Source organism: Dermacentor albipictus, chromosome 8 (genome assembly GCF_038994185.2).
Source record: "Dermacentor albipictus isolate Rhodes 1998 colony chromosome 8, USDA_Dalb.pri_finalv2, whole genome shotgun sequence".
Taxonomy (NCBI): domain Eukaryota; kingdom Metazoa; phylum Arthropoda; class Arachnida; order Ixodida; family Ixodidae; genus Dermacentor; species Dermacentor albipictus.
Genome location: NC_091828.1, coordinates 2799030 through 2820909, shown reverse-complemented (window position 1 = coordinate 2820909; position 21880 = coordinate 2799030). Strand labels below are relative to the sequence as shown.

The window sequence follows — 21880 nt, the reverse complement described above, 5'->3', positions numbered from 1 at the left end:
TAGCTGAGAAAGCGTGGCCAACTCAAGCAGCTGCTTTCTGACCGTCCTTTCGCTGTAGGTCATGGCTTTGCTTTTGAGCCACTCCTGTATTTTTTCCTTCTTCCAAGCTGTCATCAGCAATTTCTCTTCTCTCCGGGAATGGTAAGGTGTATTGGCCAAAACAATGACGCTGCCAGTAGGCAACTTCTGCAGAACGTCATTAAACCATCCCTCGAAGCGATTGCCGTCCATTTCATTGTAGTAGTTGCCTGTTTTTCGGCCACGGAATCTATGTAAGCAGCCGTCGATGAAGCCATCCTCGCTGCCGATGTGCGTCACAATCAGGCGCTGGCATTTTCCAGAAAGTTGTTTCAGACCCGTCGACAGGCCATTTGCTCGAGCGTATAGGCGTCCGCGCTTCTGCACCTCGATGTCCGTCCACACGATGGACCTAATGTGTCCCGCCGTCACCCATGTCTCGTCCAGAAAAAAGATCTTTCGGCCTTCTGCTTGTAGCGCTCCACGTCAAGAAGGTAGCGATTCCACCATTCAGCAATGTCATCCCGGTCGATAAGCAGCGAATTGCGGCTCCTCTTCTCATGCTTGAATCAGATCTCGACAAGCAGGTGACGCACTGCTCACCGCTTCAGTGATGGTAGATCCATTTTTGCGTGTGCCGAGGTATGTGTGGCCGGCAGGAGGTCTGGACACAACTTCACGCAGAGTCAGAGACGAGGACAGCTTTCTCGGCGAAGAATTCTTTATACAATGTTTACATGATGAGGTCGTTACCAGGAGAGAGACCAACAGAGCAGCTGCAAGCTGCTTAAATAACCCCCCTTAGTCACCAGATTCCCCAGACAGCCCGTAAGGACGAAACAAGGTCGAGGGAGAGAGTCCCGGCAGCCTCCGTGGTCCTAACGCCGCTCTAGGTGGCCGGCGCATCCTCGAACCGCGCTGTGGCGTTGGGCCGATTTGTCGGTCGGTCAGAATGGTTCAAGAAGCAATATCAGGGATGTGGAAGCAAGCTCGTGGAAGCAAGATCAGGGATGTTGAGCATTATATCGATGCGAAATGCAGAGACCATTTCAGAGCCGGCCCCGAAATTTGCATCGGTGAGAGCACCGTTGGATTCGAGGGCCGTGTCTCATTCAAATGCTGTGATTCGCAAAAGCCAACCAAATGGGGCATGCGTGTTTACGCACTTGCCATCTACCAAACGGGGCACGTTTCGGCAATTGAGCCCTACTACGGCAGCACAACTCCTAGTCTTAGCCTCCCCAAGCTCCCCTTCACCTGCCGATTTGTTCTGCACCTGCTCCAGAAAGTGCAGCAAGCTACGCTGGGGAGTGGCTACCACCTCTACACCGACAAATTTTACAGTTCGCCAATGCTTGCCGAGGAGTTACTTCCACAGAGAGTATTATTGACTGGTACCAAGATGCCAAATCACAAGCAAATGCCACAGCAGGTCAGGAAAATAGCTGAAAAGCGGCAAAGTGGCCGCTTACAGAAAAGGAGACTCCTACATGGTGCTTGCTTGGCGATACAATCGTCAAGTTGCCATGTTTACTTCCGCCCACAATGTATCTCTCAAAGAAGTGACAAAGACACAAGCAGTAGGAAAAAAATGACGATGAAGAAACCAGTGGTCATATGTGCTTTACTAAATGTGACTACACAGAAAACATGGGTGCAGTTGACCATGCGGATCATTAGTGTGCGAGCTACGCATTTTGTCGAAACACTATAAAATGGGGGCGAAAGCTTTTTCTCTAGATTCTAGAGGTTTCCATGTTCAATAGTTTTATCTTGAGGCGCACACAGCTACAGAATCATGGCGAGAAAAAACAGCGACACCTACAGTACAACCGCAACCTCACCGAAAAGCGGGTGGGTGACATGAGGGCTAGTGCCAAAACGCGGGGCCCGTCTGCGCGGAAGGAGTGCGAGGAAGAGGTAGATGGGAGGAGCCATTTAATCTACAAGTTCCCAGCCCGAAGCAGCAAGGACTGTGCTGTTTGTAGCGATTGAAAAACAAAAGGAGGCAGGAGGGAAACTGTGCTTTTCTGCATAACCTACAGTAACTCCCCTAGCCTGCACACAGGAGAATGCTTCTAACGGAATCACACGCTGATCAAATATCGGTAACAGAGTTGCCTGCAGAATGAAAGAAAAAATAAATAGCCTGTGAGTTTTTCTTGCACAGTTTGTGCTTCTATTCGCGGCTCCAGAAACAGGCAAAATAGTTTCAGACCAGGGCAGCCGGAAAGTGGGTAAAAGTTTCGGACCGCAAAGAGTTAATACCTGCGCTCTAAAAAAGCTTTACTAAGGAAATCGCCACAATATGCGCGATACTCTTTGCAGTTGCTTATCTCTTAAAATACGGTAGTCTTGACATGGAGACTACAGTGCAAGCTTCCTTACTAATAATTGCGAAGAATGATACGCATTATACGGCAGTTGTCCGGTGGGGAGTACTTGCGTAAATTATTTTTTTCTGTGTAGCTAACACAAACTCTGTTCTCTATCTTACTGGGCCAAGTTTGTGACGCTTTGTATAGCCCTTAAAAACACTTCACTTCTTCGGTACTCATGCTTCCCCAAAACACGATTGCCTGCTAGGAGTTATAACACGGTAGCGTCTTGCTTGCGCCGGCAGACTGATGGGCAAAAAATAAATCGTATAGGAGCTCGAAAACAAGGAACATGTACAACCAAATCTAAGTCTTATGAACGACCGAGAACATGCTCTGTACCAACGTATTTGTTGTGAGTGCGCGTAGAAGCGTTTGGCGAGGAGCCTGTTCTGGTAATTTCCGTACACATGGCGTCCCATCGTGTAGACTACGGCTAAATTGTTCAAAACGCAGAGTGGCCCATGCACTTCTGCTTATTAAAGCAGGAAATAAAGGTCCGGCAATGGGTGCATAATTGAAAATTAAATGTCTTCGTTGTATTGAATGCATAGTGAGGGTCAGATGTGTTTTTCTACACGCGGAGTGGTCGCGTAGGGACTTTGGCGTTACGGTGCTAATCAAGAGGGCGCTGCTTCTTGTCCCGGCCGCGGCGGCGGCATGCCGATGATGGCGAAATAAAAAACCGCCATTGCCATGTGTTTGGTGCACGCTAGAGAGCCCAAAGTGGGCAAAATTAATGCGGAGTCCACCACTACAGCGCGCCTCACAGTTATGCCGTGGTTTTTGCACATAAAGCCCCAGAATTTATTCATTTTAGGTGTTGTCTACGCCATGTTCGTAAAAGCGAATAATTGTTGTCCCTAATATCATCCGTTTAACACTTTCACACGCTGCGCCTGTACACGCAGTTGTCCTGTAAGGTATAAATAGCACGACAGGTGCTTGTTTTTACGTTTCTAACTTATTCGGACCAGTATATTTTTGTACGGGAGCTACTGAGGTGTACTGGGGTGCAATGACAATGGAATGTGCAAGAAGCCCAAAACGAGAGCTGTTATCGGTCATAATAAACCTCTCCTGAATAAAAAAGGCGTATTGCGCCAATATTATTGAATTACAGCTGTACCGGAGTTGGCGTCGATTAAGGCCTGTAGAGAGCGCTGGCCATCGTAGGCATTCATTTTACCAAATAAAAAAAAAGTAGTAGTTTCGCCCGGCAGACGAAGCATCAAATGCGATAGCACATTAGCAGACAGCGATACCAAGTAAGTATAGTACCATTACCGGCCGTATCAACTTGTTAACATTTGCTCGCTAATTAAACTGACATGCTTGATGTATGCGCGCAAAGCAAACATAAATATATCATACCCTATCACTGTGGACACGCTGTCAAAATGCTACTGTGAAGCAGCGCGGTAGCGGTAGGGAGGCAAGTGTCCGTCGAACTCTGCCTCACTTCAATACAAATTGAGTGGCGATAACACACAGCACGCACAAAGGTACGAGCCATCGACGCAACTTGATTGTGCGCTGAATGGAGATCGCTCTGAAGATACGGCCGCGCGACCGTGTGCAGCTGCCACATACGCCGTTGCCGGCGGAGTATACCGTCACCCACTGCCCCCTTGCCATCCTCCCGGCGCCTCGCAACGCAGGGTGCCCCGCGCGACACACAACGGCGCGCTTCCCTCCCGCTTTCCTCCCTTTCGTGCAGGCGCGATGAGCCGCCGATGTTCAGCCCACCTCACACGCTTTCACTCGCACATACAGCGAAGGGCGTGCGGCGACGGTGTTATCATCATCGTAATTACCGTAATCACCGTGATGTTCCGTAATTAATACGGACCATCACGGCAGCGCCGACGACAGAAATGCGCCTCTAGTCGTCCACACCTAGACAGCGCGCGGTTTATCAGAAACAAAAATAAATGCCATGCCTATCCTCGCAACAAGAGTAATGCGCATTAGCTAGCATCAAACATGCGCGGGCCTGAAACCTAAAACGAAAATTACGTTCAATTTTTACATCAGTACCGCTACAGTTAATTCGGTGGCTGGGCTCTATGGGAGTGCCCTCGATCTGTTGTTGACTTTGCTTCTCTGTGTGGCGGATTAAATATTGTGTCGAATAATACGCGTCCGTTGTCCGAGTTTGTAGAGTCAGGAAATAATGTCGCTGAATGGCGTAATTCTTCAAAATCAATAGATGTTTTTGTCGTTTAGTATGTAACAGTGTTTCGTATGTGATGCACCGGAGTTCTGTACGCCATGTTCATACAAGCAAATTATCCTCTTCGCAATCTTGCCCGTTCACTATTTTCACAAGTTTCGCCTGTTTAGGTAGTTTTTGTATTAGGTTTAAATATAGGAATGACAGATTCTTTTAACTTAAATTTTTGAGCTGAAGCCGTCAGGTGCAGCTTCTTATATCTACCAGGGTGTACGTCGGTAACACCCCTATAGAAGAACGCAGAGCAATAGAAGGAAGAGCCAATTTGTTTAAAGCAAGGTACATATATTTAGATTTCATAAGACATCTCGCCTCTATCTTTTCGAATTTCTCACTGCACGCTGAGCAAAAAGACCACACTAACTTAACGCAGCGGACCGCAGCTGTGTGCAACAGCTACCACCTATATCATACAAATTACGCGCCTCTTACCGAAACAAGAAGTTGAATTTAGTTGCTGCTTTCAGTCCGTTTGGTGAGCTACAGTCGATGGTACCGGTTCGCCCCATTGGGCTGACGTAAGTTTTTATTGCAATCCCAATGGTAGGCGCATTTCTGCCGTCGGCGTTGCCATGAGGGACGTATAAATTCTAAGGACAAAAGTCTCAGTTTCACCTGAAAGGCGAATCACCGATTGCGATAGCAAATTATATATTGCTGTACGAAATAAGGTTAGCAGTTTTAGCGGCCGTATAAACATGTAAACATTCGCTTACTAATTAAATTAACAATGGTAGAATGTATATGTGTGACTCAACGAGGACGTAGAAAGAAACAGACACACAGAGAAGGTGCTATCTTTGTGTCTGCTTTTTTCAACGTCCTTGTTCAGTCGCGCTAGCATATTCTATCATGTACTTAATACAACCAGCCCGTCAATGTGTTTTAACTAACTTAACCAGCGCAGTGTCACGCGCGCACAAGTAAACATGAACACATATCGCCTGATGACAGCGGAAGCTGTTTGTGCTGGAGTTAGGAATCGCGGCAGCAGCTGCGAGCCAATTGACCTCCGTGCATTTGTCGCTTCAATGCAAACGAAACGTCCAAAGCACGGCGCATACGAAGCTATCGGCAATATGCGCAATCTGCAAACATCGCCGATCGCGTTGGAGATGAGGTCCGCGAGGGCACGCAATTTGGCCACGTCGCAGATAGCTTTCAAGACACCAGTGCCGACAACGCGTCCCTACGACGTCCGCCAAAGGCGTCTACTATGGCGTCCACTACGGCGTCCGCGATTCGCGTAGCCAACGCCGTAGCAGATGCCGCGGTTGTGTCCACTCTGCACGGAGTGGCGGGTGGAGAGGACATCTAGGCACCCTGGTAGCCACCCGAAGATAACGCCCCCTCCTCCCTCGCCAGACACCCCCTAGCTCGGGCGCCACAGGAGAAGGCACGCATCTGGGCGGCGTTCGTCGCTCGCGCACGGAAGCCGCGTTCGCCGGCTCGCGCTTTCACTCATATGGAACCTCACGGCGACGCCGAAGACAGAAATGCGCGTCTCCATGTCACAACAAAAGCGTTGCCGCGCGTTATGCTGTACCTGCGAGTGAAAGCGAGCGAGACTGACCCGTGAGGTGGTCAGTCTCGCGCATGCAAGGGCGGAAAGCGGGAGGAAGAGCGCCGCTTTTTCTCGCGCGCAAGGATTCGCGAAGGGGGGAGATGGAGGGGGCGTCGTGCACCTGGCAAGGCGGCTGTGTCTTGAAAGCCATCTGCGACGGGTACACAGTCCGCGCTGTGCTAACTTTGCGCGGCTTAGTTCGCGTTCATGCGACCGGTAGCCCGAAGGTCAATGCGATCGCCGCTGCTGCTGTGTTGCCTCAATGCAGCGTTTTGAGAGCGAGTTTCCGCCGTCATCGAGTCAGATGTGTTCATGTCTGCTTGTGCGCTCGGGACGCCCTGCTTTTTAATTTATTTAGTATGGCCATGCTTACAAGTTTATGCTGCCGATAAAACTAATATGCTTACTTGGTATGGTCGTATATTCATTTGCAATCGAAGTTTCGCCTTTCGGGCGAAACTGCGACATTTTTTTTTCATTTTTCTTTGGTGATAGCTCACTGTTCTCTCACAAGCTCGGGAAACGTAGCTGATATCTGTCCTACAACGCTTTTAAGCACTTGAATATTCATTTTATTGCGAAAGCAAATATACAGACGTTCCAGGTCATTTTTCTCGGTTGTCTTCATAATCGGAGCTTTTGTGATGTTCCGTATAGAATATCCGGTATGCCTGAGAGATGCTACATTATTAAAACATTCCAGTTCGTCAAGGTATTGCAGGATTGAGTGTATTATTCGTCAAAATTATTGACAGTTGCAGTGCGCATAGAACTTTCACAGAAATGTTGATTCGTAGCGAACGCCTTTTGTTTTAAATATTCTAACTCAAAAATAAAAGATTTGCAGGACAATGTTGAGGCTCAGTATCGCCAAGCGATCTAGGTTTACGGGCGCTGACGCCAGTGATCCTAAAGTCGCGTCTATAGTCCGACGTTATTGGCGCGAGGGCGAGCGTCGTAAGACGGCGGGTGCGTCGGAACGCGTTGGCCGCGTCCAGTTACGTTGGCGACGCCAGTGCGTCGAGGCATCGGTCGAACTACAGACGCTGTTGATCTCGCCAACGTGACGTGACGTGTGCGCGCGTTCACGTTACGTCAGTCTGTATTTAGGGCTTAACAGACATCGCAGGGGAGTCGGTTCGCTGCCATTTCAGGTCTTGCACGGCGTGCCAAAGCACTGATAGGTGACAAATTTTACCACTCGTACGATTTACACCGGAAGAAATTAGCTCGTTAAGATTCAGCGAATAGGCCTGGCGAGCTTCGCTGATTTATTCTTTTAAGTGCGATAAGAAATATACCAACGCTCCAGCCACTTTGACACCGATGCCATCGTGTTGACCCGTTGACGGCGAGTGCGCTGTTCGCGCGAAGAGGAATAAAGCTGAGACAGAAAGGTCCAGTGCGCTTGATTACAAAAGCGGCGAGATGATGACGGCGCAGCGTCAACGCTCCGCTTACTCGTCACGCTGACAGAGAAAGGGCAGCATTCTGCCTTCTGCTACTGGCATGGGCGTTGCGGCTGCGCACGCTGTAAGTGCGCTTAAGTCACTGCTCATCTTTTTGTGTGTAGAACCTGGTCTGAGCAGTAAACATCGAACTACCGTTATCGAATGTCTCGCGGGTCGTTGACGCTGATGGTTTTCCATTGGCTGCACCGTCGAGCTAGAGTGCGTGCAGGCATCGCTGGCAGCGCTAATCACGCCAGGCTTGTGAGACGCATGAACACTGCTAGGGCAGCGCCCCTTTTGTCGATCCGGAGGTGCCCTGGGTGCTGCGCCCTGCTAAGTGTCGCACCACCGTGTATTTAGAACAAAGTTCGAGCACTTCGAGCACAACGCAACCTTGCTACTGGTGCCATTTTTTTCTCAGATGCTGTAAACATGTGCGTATGAACGGACTTGTTTACCTGCGCATGCGCTTTGATTATAATGTTGCTTCGCCTACCCTGATATTCAGCAAATTTAATGCTGGCGGCAGTTGTTGGTCTCTCTGAGTGGCGGGCTGATTTTTACGTCGTTCATTATATATATATATATATATATATATATATATATATATATATATATATATATATATATATATATATATATATATATATTGCAATGCCGCTATCGGACCACGCACTTTGACCTTTCTCGGCGCTTTACCCATAGGCTAACCTCTCTCCTAACAAAATGCACACCAAATGTCTCGTTGACTTCAACAAAGAGCTGGTAGAAATCCCCTACGGACCTCGTGAAGTGCACAGAAATAGGCAAAATGGAAAAAAAGGCTTTCATTCAGTAATTACTTCCAGCGTTTGAAACCAAGCCATCAACGTGAAACTTTTCCAACACGCACCACTTGATGGCCCCTATTTCTAGTGACTGCGAACCTGCGTCTACGTTCGCGAAATGCACCAATCTAGGAGACCATGTAAAGCGGCATATACACGACTCGAAGCCGTTGCCGAAAGAATTTCCACAAATTCTGTCTTTTATGAAGACATTTATCATCATATCATATCGGCCTACAATGTTGCCCCACTTTTTACCAACTTCATCTTGGGTACAATCAATCTCAACATAGCGCGATAAATCCGACGCCGTTCGGAAAACAGACGTAATTTGTTCCAGAGTGCTTGAATACGTGAATTACTACAACGGCTGTATTCAATCCACATATTGTTTACTTCATGAAAGCATCACCCATGTCCAGTCATTTTCATTTTTTTTTATTTGTCTATATTTCACTCCCAATTGTCAATTTTACCAAGTGGATAAATACCTACATAAGTTAGATTACGCTGCGTATAGCACATTACAAAGTACAGAGTACAGCAAGTAAACAGGCACGAACAATACAGAAAGTAAATATCACAACAGAAACAAGCGTCGCTGTGACGTAGAATAAGGAAACGATCATTAATTACTTTAAATACGACAGAAATAAAGTTATTATACGTCATATCATTAAAAGCCAGCAAAAATGACACCGAGGTAGACTTAGAGGAAATTACTTGTAATTACTAATTGAATGAAATAAATATTAAATAAATGGAAGTGATTGTGTATGAAAAGACAACCTGCCGCCGGTAGGGAGCGATCCCACGCCTTCGCACTAGGCGTGCGATGCTCCAACCAGCTGAGCTACCGCGGCACCGTTCTTCCATTCACTTTCTTCGGTATTTATGTGTTACTACTAAAATTAATTTTGGGAATGTTAGCCAGCGCCACCACTCGCAAATCTTGGTGGCGGATGTGGAACATCCTTTCTGCCGCAGGCATCCCGAGTTTGTAATCTTTTAGGGTGAAGGAAACTGGTGAACAAACCCACATATCCTACCTGAGGGCATCAATGTTGCCAGATTCCAGATATCCGTTGTGTAAAAAACAACTAGAACGGTGGTTGACAGAGGGGCCTGATACTTAATAATCATGTTATAAGAAGCTGTCCTTGTTGTCGTCGTTTGTTGACTTCTTATGATTTATTTATTATAGCAATATTAGCTAAGACATGCGAGGGTTTGCGCTAAGAATCAAGTTTAGATTTCTTTATTTTGTATTATTGAGGTACGTCCAAATTGTAAACAACGCGAAGAACCTTCTTTTGCACTAGTTCAAGTTTGTACTAGGTATGGGTCGCAGATTATGGGTCCCACAGGTACAATACAGGAATTTTATAGGAAGTCTCTTGCGTGTAATGAATATGAGGTCTTTTTTTTCCAAGATCTACTACATCATATATAAATATAAAAAGCTAAAGGAGGACCAAACATCGAGTCCTGCGCGACGCCGGAGTGCAGCTATTATTCGCTGGAGGCGTGTTCTTTGATAATTACGTGACTGGTGAATGTTATTAAGCTATCTTGACAACCAGACTATAAGCCTTAGGTGTTTTAAAATCAGTTCCCAATTAAACAACAATATTTACAGAAACCTTGTTGTAGGCTTCGGAAAAATCTATAAATAGGCGTCGGTTGGGGAACAATTATTCATTTAGTTTCAGAAGTCACGCATGGTCTCGATTTACTGCGTGGAGGTAGAAAAAATATTTTCTCAATCCGTGTACATTAAACAAAGTGAGTAGTTTAACTTTTCATTGGCACTCCTGAAAGCTGCTCCGAATCTTGTATAACGCGTGAAAATGGTGATCAAGTGAGGGTTCGGAGAATTTCTCGCAAAGCTTAGTATTCAGCCCTATTCAGCACTATACTTCAAGCCTAACTTGGCCCTTATCGTCGCCTATTCAGAGCTACGTGTCATAAATACTTCTAAGACATTGCAACAAATTGGTGATTACGGGTTATACGCCCGAGCAGCTGCTTAAGCAAACTCTATTGCTATAGCAATTATATGTCTACTACAGGCGAGTTTCCTCCGTCATCGTCACCGTCTCCCTCACGTTACGTATAAAGTTCAAGAGCCACGACATCACGGCCGCAAGCATTGTTTTGCACGTGCGGGTGAAAAAAGTATACTCGCTTGATCTCGCGCGTACAAGGAAGAAAGCTGAGTAGGAAGCGCGCCGTCATCCACCACGCGCAAGGAAGCATGAAGAGGAGAGATTGGGGCGGGGGCATTCCGTTTGAACCGGAGCAGCATATGGCATGGCTCAGCGCGACAATGTGCACCCTATTTTGAAAATAATCTGCTGTGAGTACGAAGTCTAGCTGCACCGAGGTCTGATGGCTTCCTGTACGCTGTGGTCTTGCCGCTTAGTTCACGTTTAGCGAGTGGCAGCACGAAGGGCAATTCGCTATTCCTGACGCTAATGTTTTGGAAGTGAGTGTCCGCACTCATACTCTGAGATGTGTACATGTTTGCCTGAGTGCAGGTGACACCATGCTTCTTAATTTACTTATTAAGTGAATGTTCACACGTTTACTCCGCCGATAGAACTACTATTCGTAGTTCGTATGGCTGTCCAATAATTTGCTATCGCAATCGCTGTTTCACATTTCGGGCAATACTGTGCCATTTTTTTAAAGGCTGCAATTAGCAAGAACTCGTGAAGATTCGCCCGCATTTCCACAGCATTTCGAATGTGTAGGACGTTGAGCTCTCCCAGTACATTGGGAAAAATACGTCGGTTTTGTGAAATTCACTTGCAAACCTCTGGAGCGCTCGCATAAAAACTTTTCTACAAGCGCTATTCCTAACCTGCCCAATTCCCACTTACACCTTATGCAAAGCATGACCTGCAAGCTTACATTACAAGCAAGCTTACACTTTGTGCAAAGCATGACCCAAATTACCAGCAAATATAGACTTGTTACTGTCTTTGGCTCTCACAGGGCAGCGGGAAAACGCTGTGCGTGTTTATCATAACACCTCTAAAGAGGTAAATAAACAAGTACTTAGCAATGTTCTTGTATTTCCTGAATGCCCTTCAAACTTCATTGTTTCCAAAAAATCAAACCTAATATGCCACGAATCTGCAGTAAATATGAAGTCAGTGAAGGATAAACATCTTCTAAGCCACCGCGAAAATCTGCATAACGTAGTCGAGCGCCTCTTGTCGTACTAAAAACTTTCAAGTAAAAATATGTGCCATCACTGGATTAAAGGCAGGCGTGCATAGAGCAGGCAGCCTAAGTGTTGCTCACCTGTCGTTTCGAGCCCCAATGACGAACTGAGCAGCGCGAGTCACCAGGCCGGAGTTGCGACGTGTCGCGTCTGAGACGGCGAACCAGGCCTTCACCATGTCTCCGTTTACACCCCAGTGCAGAGTAAAGCTTAGAAGTGTCGTGTTCTCGGCTACCCCACTTGACAAAGCCTGAAGAAAGGCGAAGGCGCAGCTCGTACGTTGCGGTATGAAGTGGAAGTTCTGGATGCGCTTAGACGACGCCACAACAGCCGCCAGTAGTGCCACGTCTTCTGTATTCATGCACACTGCCCGCAAGCGCAGTTCACTTATGGTCGCGTTACAAGACAGCGCTACCACAATGTCCCGCCAAAGAGGAGTTGTGGTCTGCGTAAAGATGTTATTACACCACGAAATCAGATGCAGTGTCTTCAGCGCAGTCGTTTCCTCAATATAATGGGTGATGGCAGATGATACAACGTCATCAAAAAATGAAATCCATATGTCCAGGTGGACTGACGTAACTCGGCTAAGCAATGGTATGTGTTGTAAAGATTTCAAAAACTGTTCTTGAGTTCCAAAGCCTAGGCAAGAAGAGAAATGAGAAAATGTTGAGCATTTGCAAAAATAAAAAACGCAACATATGTGACTGTTTACGACAGAAACTTTCCCTTCTGGCATCGTTTTCAAGGCCTCGTATGTCCTAGTCAAATCCTCGGTATCAACGGTGTTCAGTTCTATAACGATTTTCTGGAGGTTTGCTTTCGCTTGTAACACAGCGAAAAGCAGGCACCACTGCTCTGGTCCCAGTAAGCTATAAGGAAGTCTTATTTCTTTCAGTGATTCATTTTCATGGAGTGCCATAAGCCAATAGTCAGCTACTGACTGCAACTGTGGACCGAAATTTACCTGAGAAGAAATAAGTTTGAAGGAGCGGAGGACCATATTTACAGCCATAAATTTCATTAACAGTTCTGCGACCTTTGTATCTATAGCAAAACCCGTGAAATTCAAATGAGCTAATGTTTTGTTCTTGAGCAGATCCTCCAGAATTGAGGACAGTGGCAGGTGGCTGTGCTGTTTGTCTGCAACAACGCTGAGACTTGTCAGTGTTTTCGTACACAATAGATAGTCTCTGAAAACTGTTCTTGAAGTTTCATTTAAAGATGAGCCGTGTAATGAAACTTCTTTCACCGAAGAGTTGGTTCTGAGCGCAATTAGAAACTCTTTAGAAGCTCGACATTTCATGGGAAGTTCTGAAAGATTCAGGACAGTGAGTGACGAGGTCACCACCAGGAGCTTTGTAAGAGCTCTAAGAAATGGCTCAGAACAATCAGTCACTGAACAACACTCAAGATTTTCCAGCATCTTCATAGAAGACATAAGGCTGCAAATAGCTTTGGGAACCTCAAGTCTGGGGAATCGCAGCTTCAGGTTTCTGATGGAAATGTTCTTCTGAAGCGAGCTGCACAGCAGCGCTTCGTACTCGTTTAGGCGGAGAGGACCGATGTCGAGGGCGGTTACACAGGTGTGGTTTGTTAGCAACAGGTACACCAAGGTAGCGGCTTCGTGCAACTGGTCCTGCAAGGTGTCCACGGGATGTGGACCGTCGAAGCCACCCAGACAAAGCTGTGAGCGGAGAGCAGGCAGTTCTCTTAATTCCAGGTGAGCTTGGCACAGGAATTCGTTCCAGACAGACAAGTGCCTAACAATTTGGCAAGTGCGACCTTCGGCAATGGTGCACGGAAAACGGAAATTGATGGCTGCTCCCGAGATGTGCCCCATGGCGCCATCAAGATTCGCCAAGCGAAGGCCAGTTGATTCCACCTGCCCCGTGCTGAAAACCGGAGCTGTACCTTCGGTACACATGGAGCTATCACCCTGCGTAAAAAGAAAAAAAAAGATACTGCAGTAAAACACGTTGTGGGGCTAGTTGGTGCATAGCTTTCAATAGAATAAGCGCCAAAAAGTGACAGCACACAAGAAGAAAAACAGACAGGACAAGGCGCTACTTGCAACTGTTTATTGAAATGACAAGTGGCTGATTATATAGCCATGAGGAGCGGAGAATGAAAAAACAGGGACACTGAATATGTGAATGCGCACGTGCGAAAACACTGAAGATATAGGGAATCACGCTTAATGTAAATATAACACTTATCTAAAAACATGCTTTCATTTGGGTATATATTCAAAGATAGGGTACGGACAGAGTTGTCCCCTCTTTTCTTAATCTCGTTGGCCTCCAACAATGCACGCGCAACAAAATATTTACTTTTATTTATGATTGTCGTATCATGAAGCCTCGCTTCACATACCCGTTCATCCTCATTTCCGCAGGCCTTGCAATGCAGCGGCAAGTTAGAACCATATCCATTTTTCAATGAAAGCTTATGCTCGTGCAGGCATTCATTAATACATCGGCCAGTTTGGCCGATATACTCTTTTTCACACTTCAATGGAATGTGGTATACCACCCCTTCGTCACACTGTGTCAGTACCCCGTCTTTGAATATATACACGAATGAAAGCATGTTTTTAGATAAGTTTTATATTTAGATTAAGCGTGATTCCCTATATCTTCAGTGTTCTCGCACGTGCGCATTCAGATATTCAGTGTCCCTGTTTTTTCATTCTCCTCTCCTCATGGCTTTAAAATCAGCCACTTGTCATTTCAACAAACAGTTGCAAGTAGCGCCTTGTCCTGTCTCTTTTTCTTCTTGTATGCTGTCACTTTTTGGTGCCTATTCTATTGAAAAAAAAAGAACACGCAATTTCTTCCGTGAATACGTCCGAAGCACTGACCTGCTCGCTTCACAAAAGTGTAAGCTTTACAGTGCTCACCTTAGCTTCTTGGCTAATACTTTAATTGCCTTACGTGTTCCCAAATTATGTGTGAACGAAAGTGCAAGAAATACAGGCCGCCTTTGACGAAGATAAGTCCTTCTATCGAAACGTTGGCCAGCCTTTCTGAGGCATCTTCTCCATGTTTACAAACTTTATACCACAGGGATCAGATTAATTGTTTACGGGATAAATAGAAAACGGTAGGGAAGACGAGAATATGACAAAATTAAACGCGAAAAACTTTTTTGGCACTCTCCTCGTGTTCCAATGTATTGCGTAACAGGCTGTTCCTGCATAGGAGCGACCTCACACAAACCACACAGAGTGCGCACTAACAGAGGTTCAGTCTAGACGATTGGCTGGTAGAGTTTTCACACGCACGTAATACCTACGTGTTCTGCAAAAAGAAACATAAATGTCCAAGTTTCACTACACATGCGCGTTGTGCTTGTATCCCCCACTCCCAGTGATACCGTAACAAGCCCACACCGTAACCAAGGACAACATAGGGGAAATTACTTGTACCTAATAAATGAATTAAATAAATTATAAATTAATCAAAATGAAAGTCTATGAAAAAAATTATACAGATCCCACGGACAGTGGGAATCGATGTAAGTGAGGTTTTCCGTGCTGGATGCTTTGATTGATGATAATCAGTGGTGATGTTGACGGCTAAAGTTTAATTTCTTCAATCTTTTGGCTAGCACGAGAGTCGTGAGTTGATGTTAAACGTTACTTTGCGTTCGCCACTGCTCTATGTCTGCGTAGCACAAAGAACACACAGGGAAAGGTGGTGGCTTGAGGCGTTGTCATTTCTTCACATCGCACATCGAATTGTGCCAGACTTGCTAAACTGGAATCGGATTATGGGGCTGTACGTGCCAAAACAACACTCAGATTATGAGGCAAGCCGTAGTGGCAGGCTCCGGATTAATTTTGACACCGTAATATGCTTTGACATGTTCCAAAATCTAAGTGCACGTGCGTTTTCTATTTCGCCCCCGTCGAAATGCGGCTGCCGCCATTGGCATTAAAAGCTCGACCGCTATAAATACCATAGCCGTAAAGTTAATGCGGCTGGCACAGAAGTGTCTGTTTGACGGTCGACCGCTTCCGCAGCGCCTCCTGCACCCTGCACCATCATCATCATCATCGTCCTGGGAACGGCCACTTCAGGGCAAAGGCCTCTCCTATACTTCTCGAACTACCCCGGTCATGTACTAACTGGGGCCATGTTGTCCCTGAAACTTCTTAATCTCATCCACACAACTAACTTTCTGCCGCCTCCTGCTACGGTTCCTTACCCTTGGAATCCAGTCCGTTATCCTTACTGACCATCAGTTATCTTCCATGCTCATTACATGTCCGGCCCATGCCAATTTCTTTTGATTCATTTCAACTAAGATTTTAACTAAATTACGATAACGAACCACTATACAAAAATTTACGACCGGAGCAGCTCATTATTCAATAAATAACAGCTGAGAGTATTGACTTATTCAAAAACGACATCATGAATCAAAGCTAGTCCACTGTAAAGGAGAAAAAAACTGCAAATGACGCTTACGATGACTTCATTAAATTTTTTATTCGTATCTACGCGAAACATTTTCCTTTCAAAACTTTCAAACCTGTGAAAAAGTGTAAAAACCTTCGGTCACCCGTGAGCACCTGAATAGGACAAAAAGTAAAAATATCTGTTATCATTCATTCTTGCGCACACGCTCTATGGAAGAGTTGAGAGAATTTAAGAAACTTCGGAATGGACTAAATGCAGAACTCAGACGTGCTAAAGAAGCCTGTTATTGTCGTATTTTTGAAAATGCTGGTCGACAATGATTTAACGCCACTTGGAAGCTCATCGATAATATACTTGGGCGTGAAAATAAACATGCTCTGCCAGAATACTTAACACTTGGCGGTCGCGATTTAACTGGCACATCACTCGCAAATCACTTCAACAACCACTTCTTAAACGCAGTAACTCCTGGTAATGAACATATGAAATTGGCTACAGGACGCGGTAATATGAAGCAGAGCATCTTTCTTGGTCCAACAGATAAAAATGAAGTGTCTCACACTTTTATGTGCTTAAATACTGAATCACTTGATGCCGATAATTTGCGGATCTCTCCTATAAACCACGTTATGCATTTCATCACAGAAGTTCTTGCTCATATCTTTAACTTAATTATCGAATCTGAAGTTCTTCCAGAAGCTATGAAAAGAGCCAGAGCATCAGAAATCTTTAAGGGAGGAGATGACATCATAGTTTAAATCAAGAAAAAGAAATGGGCATGGGCAGGACATGTAATGAGGAGGGAAGATAACCGATGGTCATTAAGGGTTAGGGAATGGATTCCAAGGGAAGGGAAGCGTAGCAGAGGGCGGCAGAATGTTAGGTGGGCGGATGAGATTAAGAAGTTTGCAGGGACGACATGGCCACAATTAGTACATGACCGGGGTTGTTGGAGAAATATGGGAGAAGCCTTTGCCCTGCAGTGGGCGTAACCAGGCTGCTGCTGCTGCTGCTGCTGATGATGATGATGATGATCATCATCATAACATAGAATGTACATTACAGACCTATTTCTGTCCTTCCTGTCTTCTCTAAGTGCCTAAAAAAGTATCTTTTTTCGAATTACGTGATCCTTCAATAAATTTAATGTTCCAACAGATGCACAGTTTGGCTTTCGAAGCGGCAGGTTTACCGAAACTGCACTGCTGACACTGAAAGAAGCTATAGTTCATTGCATTGAAAAAAACGAATTCACGATTTAAGCAAGGCCTTTGATTCCCTCGACCGCAGCATTTTTTTGCAAAAACTAGAATCAAATGGCATTCGTGGTAGTTGCTTACCTTTACTAGAATCTTATCCCCAAAATAGATTTCAGAGTGTACATATTAATAAATGTAGCTCGTCATTCTTACCTTTTACTTGCGGTGTTACCTTTCACTTGCGGTGTACCGAAAGGGAGCATTCTGGGTCCCCTGATGTTCAATGAATATATCAATGATATCGTGAACATGGACACAACAGTTAAGTACGTAATATGCGCAGATGATTCAGCGAGACCTATCTATGACATTAACCTGCCTCATTTAATATCCAGAGCTAACGACGTACTTTTGGAGATTTCCTCGTGGCAAAAATCAATAGACTAAATATTATTTCAAATAGAACTAAAGCTGTTATATTTCATGCTAAAAATAAAATAGTGGCTATTCACCAGCCATTAATTCTTGATCTACAGCGAATAGATATTGTTCATACGCATCATATACTTGGGGTTTACTTTTCATCGAACTTAAGTTGGGATGCTCACGTTAACTACCTATGAAGGAAAATCTCATCTGTACCAGGAGTCGTGTCTCGCTGCCGTAGTCTGCTGCCGCTCAAGGCCAATGTTCAAGTATATCATGCATTGTCTAACTCACATTTAAATTATTGTACGTTGATTTGGGGCACAACAACAAAAACAAACATAAATAAAGTACTTCTTCTACAAAAAAGGATGATTCGCTACATTGGAAACATTGAACGTCTGGGAACCACTGGCAAATTGTTTGAAATATTCAGTATAGTTCGGGTTGACAACATTTACTCGTACAGCTTGTTGAACACACTCTACTTTTCAAACACAGGACAGTCGGACTTTATTATAGCCTTATCATGTCTAGAGCGTCGTGTCATTACAGTACGTACAAGAAAAACCCATATATGGTATATACCTCGATTTCACACAATTTATAAGTATCAAGATTTGGCATACAACATCCCAAAAACACTAAACACATATGAAAACACCACCAGTTAGTAAATAGCAGTTACGTTCTTTATTTTGTTCTATTGTTTGCACGTAAGAGATTAAGTATTTCTAAATATCTACTATATATATAATTTATATGCTGCTTGCAAATCGGTCATTAAAAGCATTAATTTTCTTGCAGCATTTTTTAGTGTTTTGTGCGAGTGGTAAATATGCGGTACTATGTGTCAGAATTTGCACATGTACTGTCATGTGCATCGTATATTTAGTGTATTTGTGTGATTTATGAATGTTATATTATGCATTGTAATCTGCATATTTTTTCTTTTCTCCTTTGTAACGGCGCATCTTAGTCCTTTTCCTGTGCACCTTGTATAGCCGCGGCCATGTAACTGTCACCTGGGCCCCGTCAAGCTGTTTTCATGGCCTTTAGCCCAGCGGACCTTCCAGCATACTGTTTGGAAAATAAACTTGAATTCTCGATTAACTCTTGTCCCCAATTCTTCCCAATCCAGGTATCTGAATACCTCTTGTAAACACTATGTGAATAACATTAGAGAGATCGTATCTCCCTGCCTGACGCCTTTCTTTATTGGAATTTTGTTTCTTTCTTTATGGAGGACTACGGTGGCAGTGGAGCCACTATGGATATTTTTCAGTATTTTTACATACAGCTCGTCTACACCCTAATTCCGCAATGCATCCATGACTGCTGAGGTTTCTACTGAATCAAACGCTTTCTCGTAATCAATGAAAGTTATATATAAGTGTTGGTTATATTTTGCCCATTTCTCTATCACCTTATTGATAGTGTGAATATGGTGTATTTATGAGTAGCTTTACTGAATCCTGCCTGGTCCTGCAGTAAAACACGTTATGGGTCTAGTTGGTGCATAGCTTTCAATAGAATAAGCGCCAAAAAATCACAGCACACAAGAAGAAAACCAGACAGGACAAGGCGCTACTTGCAACTTGCCAGTAGCGCCTTGTCCTCTCTGGTTTTCTTCTGGTGTGCTGTCATTTTTTGGCGCCTATTCTATTGAAAACCTGCCTGCTCGTTTGGTTCACATATGTCTAAGGTGTTCCCAATTATATTTCCGATCACCTTAGTAAATGTTCGTATCCAGCTTTTCTGGACACAAGGGTTCAGTTCGCGTGAATGCCACCACGCGGCGTACTCGCGTTAAACATTTCAAGCTTCCCGCGGTGATGCGTGATGACGTCAACCAAACAAAAACAAAAAAAAGTAAAAGCTATCCCTGCGCACTGAACTTCGCCACAACGCCGTCGGCGTTATCAGTGTTCTTGATCAAGCGTATTCGCTCGTCGCCTGGAAATTACTCGTCATCCAGCGTTTACTCGCGACGACCAATTGTTGATTCTGAGATTTGATGCGGTTCTTTATTTTTCTTCTTTTTTCCTTTTTTTCTTTTTTTTCATTCTATGGAATAAACAAGCTAGCCTAACCATCAGAAGCACTTCGGGGCAGCCTTTCTTCAGTCGGCACACATTGTTAACGTCCGAACATCGCACAGCGCCTACTAGAGATGCCGTCGTGGACGGATTTCGATTTTCCCCTATCGAAATCGTTAAGGTGCGCACAATTATTTCAATAGCGACTTTGCAATGCGCACTCATGGGCTACAGCCGCAGCTGCAAATCTAGATGTGCTTAAGTATTAAGACATATACATGAATATGTTGGTTTTTCACCTTGACACAAAAGTCACGAAACAAGAGTTGAGCAAACTGTCCCTACATCGCTGCAGGGTGTGAGACCGGGCTAGTTGGTATACCATGCAAAAGTGACTAGTGCAAGAGTGGACACGGGACACTAAAGAGGCTACAAGGATAAGCGCTAACTTCCAACCGGGCGCTTGTCCTCGTAGCATCTTTAGTGTCCCCTGTCCACGCTTGCGCTAGTCACTTCAGTCTGTGTCGTCATCCCTTAGCATGCTATGGCCGAAGCTGCTCGCAATATTACGTCACCATTTACTGGCCACCAGGCCACGTACACCCTTGGGTATGACATATACAGTACTTGCAGTTAGTTTCCAAAGTAGTCTCCTATGGCGGTTATCCGCGTGCGTGAAGCAAGAACGCTATTTAAAATTATTGTGCAGTAATGTATGCGGAATTTGCTTGTTCTTCACATTCTCTACCATGTTGCCGTTCCGCCTTTATTATATAGCCGCAATGTAGACTAGCAGCTATCGAACGCCATAAAGGCTATCCACATATTCAACGCCTAATGACCATCGGTTATCTTGCCTCCTCATTACATGCCCTGCCCATGCCCATTTCATTTTCTTGATTTTCTTGCGTTTGTTCCCTCACCCAATCTGCTCTTTTCTTATCCCTTAACGTTACATCTTATCATTCTTCTTTCAGTAGCTCGTTGCGTCGTCCTCAATTTAAGTAAAATCCTTTTCGTAAGCCTACAAGTTTCTGCCCCGTAGGTGAGTACTGGTAAGACACAGCTATTATACATGGACTGGATTCCCAGGGAAGGGAACCGTAGCAGGGGGCGGCAGAAAGTAAGGTGGACGGATGAGACTAAGAAGTTTGCAGGGAAGACATGGCCACAATTAGTAGATAACCGGGGTTGTTGAAAAAGTATGGGAGAGGCCTTTTCCCTGCAGTGGGCGTACCCATGATGATGATGATGACGTATTCAAAGACCTCATGCGCAACTCCTGACACCTAATTGTATTCAAGTGTTGTGCGACTGCCCAGGACATCCTTAACGAATGTTACATAACACATTATGAGGCTTTACTTGCCAAAACCACGATTTCATTATGGGGCACGCCGTAGTGGCGGATTCGGGATTAATTTAGAGCACTTGGGATTGTTAACGTGCGCCTAACCCTAAGTACGCGTGTTTTCGCATTTCACACCCATTGAAATACGGCTGCCGTGGTTGGCATTCGATCCCGAGACCTCGTGATTAGCAGCCGAACCCAATAAAAGCTAAGTAACTACGGAGGGGAAGGAATGTTGGCAGTAGGAGGAAGGTGACAGCCGACACGTGAGACAATTTGTTCCCATCCTCATTGCGCTAGAATGTGTACCATCTGTCCAAGAATGACACCGTAGAATGCACTGTATTTGATGTGATGGATGATGAAGAAATTACGGCCACTGACCAAGTCAGGTGAGAAAACACACAGAGATGTTTCGGGACCCGTACGGGTTCCTTGATCACACTAAAAGCGGGCAAGAGCCGCAAGTCGTTTTTATGCCAAAATGTGACTTAGGGAACGGGTGTAGTTAGCAGTTAGCAGTTATGAGTTAGCAGCAGTTAGCAGCAGTTAGCAGTTAGCTCAAGTGACCACGACATGCAGAACGAACTGAAGAAAATTCGTCACGAATTATCCAGGAACGGTTACCCCAAGAAGTTTATTGACAAAATGGAAACCCGGGTCCTCCATCCAAAGCCGTCTCAAGGCAAGTCGCTCATGAAACGCGCTGGCGTCCCATATGTTCCTGGCGTC

At 45.1% G+C, this 21880-nt stretch overlaps 1 protein-coding gene across 2 annotated transcripts in view; it reads right to left on the bottom strand.

Moving 5' to 3' along the window:
* LOC135921170 (uncharacterized) overlaps positions 1–21880 on the bottom strand; it is a 266494-nt gene that overhangs the window by 97918 nt on the left and 146696 nt on the right. For both annotated transcript variants that reach the window (XM_065455480.1, XM_065455481.1), the window contains one exon: positions 11787–13645. In XM_065455480.1, coding sequence (XP_065311552.1) covers positions 11787–13633 — 1847 coding nt within the window. In that variant the 5' untranslated portion in view covers positions 13634–13645. The remainder of the gene's footprint in view (positions 1–11786; positions 13646–21880) is intronic.